A 6,171-nucleotide genomic window follows, 5' to 3' on the forward strand; every position below is an offset into this window, starting at 1 on the left:
ACCCCACCCCCCGGGAGGAAGATGTCAAACGTGCGAGTGTCTAACGGGAGTCCGAGCCTGGAGCGGATGGACGCCAGACAGGCGGAGTACCCCAAGCCCTCGGCTTGCAGAAACCTCTTTGGCCCGGTCAATCACGAAGAGTTAACCCGGGACTTGGAGAAGCACTGCAGAGACATGGAAGAGGCCAGCCAGCGCAAGTGGAATTTTGATTTTAAGAATCACAAGCCCCTGGAGGGCAAGTACGAGTGGCAGGAGGTAGAAAAGGGCAGCCTGCCCGAGTTCTACCACAGACCCCCGCGGCCACCCAAAGGCGCCTGCAAGGTGCCGGCGCAGGAAGGCCAGGATGCCAGCGGGGCCCGCCCGGCGGTCCCTTTACTTGGGTCTCAGGCAAACCCAGAGGACACGCATTTGGTCGATCAGAAGACTGATGCCCCGGACAGCCAGACCGGGTTAGCGGAGCAGTGCCCTGGGATAAGGAAGCGACCTGCCGCAGATGGTAATGACCCTTTCCGATGCCTAAAATGTCTGTCTGTGTCTGTCTGCCGCGCTCCTTTCCCTGCTCGAGGGTCTTTAACCGCAGCTTTCTTTTCAGCGAGTTCTGACTTAGCTTTTGGGGCGGAGGCGGGGGGAGCGCACTTTGCTACTCTGAGGTACATGAGTACATGCTATTTATTTAGTTGCCTGCTTGTCTGTTTATGACTTTTAAGTCAGAAGCTTGAGATTGTGTTATCTGATCATTTCTCTAACTGAAAACATCGCGGCTCCTCCCAGCTAGACAGCGGTAGGTATGTGACAACGTTGGGATGTTTATCAACTGCCTCCTTCTTCGCTTTGGAGAGAGAGCTTTGAAGCGTAGAAAATACACTTTCTGTTATGTGAAAACAACTTCATTTTGTGCCCTTAAAGGCCACTGGGAATGACGGACCCAGGATTGTGGGTGGAGGTGGTGGGTTTTTTGTCCCTTGACTCTTGGGCTCACTTCTGTCGGCCATTGTTTTTTTCTAATAAAGATTGTTTGTGTGTGTTCTTTTTAAAATTCCCTCTTGCCCTTAGATTCCTCTCCTCAAAACAAAAGAGCCAACAGGACAGAAGAAAATGTTTCAGACGGTTCCCCCAACGCCGGTTCAGTGGAGCAGACGCCCAAGAAGCCTGGCCTCAGAAGGCGTCAGACGTAAACCACTCGGTGGGTTGATGACTTGGAGCAAATAAGTGACACCCCAGTTGGGTTGCAGGAACTCGTGGGCTTTCAAGCCCCAAGATAACTCAATCTCAGTGGTGGCTGGCAGATGAAAACTTGTGGGCTTTTGTTTTATGCTTTGGGAGGACAAAAAGGTAGGAATGGGGAAGACTGGGAATCAGTGGGGAGGTACTATAGTTCTTCCCGGTTTTCACCTCCTGAGATTATTTTCCTTTGAAGCACAACTGATCAGAACAAGTGTCCCAGGCAAGTACTTGTAACCGAGGCTCCGTGAGTAGGAAGGTCAGTTGCCTGAAGGTGCCATCAAAACATGTCCAGAACAATAGGTTCTTTTCCCATCTGACCAAGAGCAGGGGTCTGCCTTCATCCCACTTCATGAGAATTCATCTCCCAGAGGACCACATTGACTCAGTAACAGATTTTGAGCTCTACATGGGCAAAAATGGCAAATAAATGATTTAATTCAGAACTTTGAGGGAAAAGTGAGGCACTTTTCCTCACTGAAAAAGTGGTTCATATCCAGATAATCAAATAGTTAGAAATGTCACAAGAGAAATATGTGACTTGCTTTTGTCTTTATCATTTTCATATGCTCTCACACTCTCTGGCTTCTGATAAGTTTGGAGGATGGAGAAGGAACCTGTGTGTTTAAAAAAATAAAACTGAAATGGAAGGCTCAAAAATACTAAGGTTCCTGCGGAATTTCTGATAACACTGAAGTTGCAAAGCAGAAGTTAGAGTGACTCTGCCAGAGTAAGCAATCCAGGAACACGTCAGCATGTGTATGCTAATCATGCTATAACAGGAGAAGCTGGGTACTTGTAGAGGAAATGGAGAGTACTTATCAGGGCTGGCAGGGGTAGGTGTACCCCCAACTTTAGAAGTGGAGATTTTTGCCATTTACTAAAATATGATCAACATGAAAAGCTAATTTGAATAATCAGCCCCCAGCTTTACACGGATTGGTCTTCTTAAGGATCAAACTACACATATTCATAGTCTGTAAACTTCTTACAATAACTATGTCCTTCTTTCTCTCTCCAAACACTCTCACTAGCCTAGCATATAAAGAGATCCTAAGAAATGTTTACACTAACTTTTAAAATCCTCATTTATAAGAATTTTAAAAAGGATGAAGGTGAGGTTCAAGTTGGTTGTGTTTTTAAATCAGTCTCATATATAGGACTTGGTTACATATACCTGATATTTTTCAGAGCTTATATAAAACAGTGCTATGAAACCTCTACATCACAGCTTCTATATATGAAGTAGGTAAATTGGATGAAAATGATTTCTGAAGTAACCCTAACACCTGCGGCTCTTGGTTTGTGACTTGTGGCATAGGTCGTCAGATGAGCAAATCAGACCTGCTGAATTTTGATCTGGCTCCATTCTCACATACCGAGAAGCACTTGTTAGTAAATATTGCCAGTTCAGAGAATACAGGAAATCGTAGTAAGGACCTATTCATAAGCATTCGTGTGTATATTTGTACATATGACTAAGACTAGAAAATTTGGGGGGAAAAAAGAAGTGAATAGAATTTTCTTTGGAGAGCCTTTATAAATATCATTGCCAGTTATTTTTCAAACTGAGAAAATTCTGCTACTCTTAAGTGTTATTGGTGTCTGAATTTTCCCATGTCTGTTCTTTCTCATCTTTGACCCCAATTCTCTAGACCAGGGTTTCTCAACCTCTGCACTGCTGACATTTGGGGCCGAATAATTCTTTGTTGAGGGAGGCTGTCCCAGGCATTGTAGAATGTTCTGGCAGCATCCCTGATCTGTTGAAGCACATGCCAGTAGAAACCCCTCCGGTCATACCCAGTGTGACAACCAAAAATGTCTCCAGACATTGCCAAATGTCCCCCTGGGGGTGGGGGGATGGCGAGGGGCAGGCAGCAAAATTACCCACTGTTGAATACTGCTGTTCTAGACAAAAGCCTATAGCACAGGGGAGAGTGAAAAGCCAGTGAGAGAAATGTTGGTTGGAGATGACTCTAGTCACCAGCTTTTAGTATGTTCGTTCTTTCCCATTGCTCAGGTATTTCCCAGCTAAAACTAACAAAATAATTCCGGTAATATATTGACAATGTTATTCTAGTGCCTTTTCTTCTAATTCTTTCTCCTTGTTTCTTTTGCAGAACTAAGAGTATGTTTCCTTGTTTATCAGATACATCACTGCTTGATGAAGCAAGGAAGATATAAATTAAAAATTTGGAATACATATCGCTGACTCCAAGAATGGACATCCTTTACAAGCACTGAACAGCAACAGACTTAATAACACTAAAGTTTTAGGCACTCTTAAATCATCTGCCTCTAAAAGCGTTGGATGTAGCATTGTGCAATTAGGTTTTTCCTTATTTGCTTCATTGTACTACCTGTGTATATAGTTTTTACTTTTTATGTAGCACATAAACTTTGGGGAAGGGAGGGCCGGGGTGGGTACTGAGGAATTGGCATGGGGGGTTGTATTAAGAGCTTGCTTCGATTTAGAGCAAGGACAAAAATATTTGACTTGCATGAAAAGAAGCAGTTTGGGGGAAGGGTTTTTGAATTATTTTCTTTAAAGATGTAATGTCCCTTTCAATGAAAACTGATATTTCATTTAAAAAATCATCCAAATTTGAACACTGGCTGCAGATAATTGCTGTTTATTTTTACATGAAGTTTTTTTCTCATTTGGGAGCTCTGATGATTCCGTTATGTAGTAGCAAATGGCTTTTTTTTTTTTTTTTTTAACAACAACAAAAAACTCAGTGCTCCCCACTAGTATCCCTTACAATTGGCATTTACCAGTATTCAGCAGTCTGGTAATCACTCCAGGTACCTCTGGCCACTCTGGCATGTATGTGGGGAGTGTTCTGAATGCTCAGAATTGACCATTTAATTTTTATCAGATTTTTGAGAACATTTCTTAATTTTCTTTTCACTTCAGGGTGTGTAGACACAGTCAAAATAATTCTAAACCCTTGGATATTTTTAAAGATCTGTAAGTAACTTGACATAAAAAATAATGAAATAATTTTTAATTTACAGCTTCTCATTCTGTTTCTTAATTTGTCCAAAGGATAGTGGTATTTTTAAAGGAAAGTGCATATAGAGAAAAGCACCCGTGGGTTGGTGAAATGGATACTACATCTTTAAACAGTATTTTTACATTGCCTGTGTATGTGTATGAAACAAAACCATTTGAAGTGTACCTGTGTACATAACTCTGTAAAGACACTGAAAATTATACTAACTTATTTATGTTAAAAAGATTTTTTTTTTAATCTAGACAATATACAAGCCAAAGTGGCATGTTTTGTGCATTTGTAAATGCTGTATCGGGTAGAGTAGGTTTTTCCCCTTCTGTTCTTCTGTTAAATAATATGGCTATGCTTAAAAGGTTGCATACTGAGCCAAGTATAATTTTTTGTAATGTGTGAAAAAGATGCCAATTATTGTTACACGTCAAGTAATCAATAAAGAAAACTTCCAGAGCTATTCGTTGAGTTGAACTGTATGTAAATATACCTTACTAAGCTTGAGGTGTTCGACTTAGCATTCTAGTCATTTCCACAAATGTAATACGATGTGGCAAATACCTAGATAATTCAGGCCTACCACTCAGATGATGTTTATGTAGGACCGAATGTAGTAGTCACGCTTTTCCACTTAGTTCTGTATGGGTGGACAAAACTTTAGAAGTGGAAAGTGGGAAAGCCACATTTTCATATTAATAAGATGGTAATATTTATATCTTCTAGAATATGAATGTGTCAGAACCAAAAATTCTTACATAAGTGTAGACTGATCACACACTTGCAGGATTGAAAATGAAACTAACATGGTGACTTCTCTAAATTCTGCATTTACACACACAGAATGTTGTAAGGAGCTAGTGCAATTGTTCAGACCCCCTAAGCTACACCTCTCTTCCAAAATATTCAGATATATAGGTCCTTTAGCAGGGGGCGTGCATTCCACACTAATTTAGATAGAACAGGTATCCTTCAAATTGAACTGGCCATCACACACCAGTTCCTCAACTTTACATTTCCTGGTTACACTCTACACAACCTAAAACTGGTTAATCTGAATACCCAATCTGAGGGTTTGGGGGTCCCATATCCACATAGCAAAATTATTTTTTATTTAAATAAGAAAAAAAGTTAAACAGCATCTTAAAGTAAGATTTACTAAGATGATCCCTCTAATTTAAAATTCCCTTAGAAAATGTGGCTAAGGTGTAAAAAGTAAATTATTTTTTCTAGGAATCTGCAAATGGTTAAATCGCAAAAATCTGGATTTGGATTAAATAGTTTCTCTTGAATAGTTGCATTTAATTTATTGTACCTCAAAAGGGGCTCTAAACAAGATGATTTCAGCTTATTTTGACCCGAAATTGCTTATCCAAAAAAAAAAAAAAAAAGGATTGTCTGTCTGCGACTGCCGGGAAGGGAAAAATAGGTCCTTTGGTGGCTGGGCCACATCTTCCAAGTTGGGGTATTATTTTAATTAAAGGCTAAAGGTGTTTTTGTGATTCTATTCAAAACACGAAGGCAGGGTGTTTTTCAGGAAGAGACTGAGAAAGCAAGAAAAACAATTCAAAATGGGGAGGAAGGAGTGGAGAGTCAGGAAATAATGAAATAAAGTCTCTCTGAGCCAAAAAGTACTTTAAAACGTGTTTCTATCAGATGGGGGGCAAAAATCCTTTTCTAAAAGCTGCTTCTACCCCCCACCCCCGTTTCTTTCCCCAAGAGGCATCGTTAATCCGAATTTTTAGAGATTGCGTTTTAGGAGTACAGGGCCAGAAAGAAGTGGATGCTCGCCGCGCCAGGCACGTTCACAGGAACGCAGCCCCTAAAGTCATCGTGTAGGTCCTTCGCCCGTTCTGCGTCAAGTCTCTAAACGTGTCCCCGAGATTCTGACCGTTCTCTCCCCGACCCCAGACTGCCTGGCCCGCCGCGGGCGTCGCTCCGAGGG

At 41.4% G+C, this 6,171-nt stretch overlaps 1 protein-coding gene across 1 annotated transcript; it reads left to right on the forward strand.

Annotated features, from left to right (window-relative positions):
* Window positions 1-6: 6 nt before the first annotated feature.
* Window positions 7-4,689, forward strand: CDKN1B (cyclin-dependent kinase inhibitor 1B (p27, Kip1)). The gene is made up of 3 exons (XM_010858698.1): window positions 7-496; window positions 1,054-1,183; window positions 3,342-4,689. Exons 1-2 carry the CDS (start codon window positions 22-24, stop codon window positions 1,173-1,175), a joined length of 597 nt encoding a protein of 198 aa, XP_010857000.1. The 5' UTR covers window positions 7-21; the 3' UTR covers window positions 1,176-1,183; window positions 3,342-4,689.
* Window positions 4,690-6,171: the final 1,482 nt, after the last annotated feature.

Source organism: Bison bison, unplaced genomic scaffold (genome assembly GCF_000754665.1).
Source record: "Bison bison bison isolate TAMUID 2011002044 unplaced genomic scaffold, Bison_UMD1.0 scf7180017864390, whole genome shotgun sequence".
NCBI classification, from domain to species: domain Eukaryota; kingdom Metazoa; phylum Chordata; class Mammalia; order Artiodactyla; family Bovidae; genus Bison; species Bison bison.

Excerpts from the sequence above, each read along its gene's own strand:
- CDKN1B (XM_010858698.1), top strand. The coding sequence starts at position 22 with ATGTCAAACGTGCGAGTGTCTAACGGGAGTCCGAGCCTGGAGCGGATG. Across the intron at positions 497-1,053 it reads GAAGCGACCTGCCGCAGATG|ATTCCTCTCCTCAAAACAAA; the intron begins GTAATGACCCTT and ends TCTTGCCCTTAG.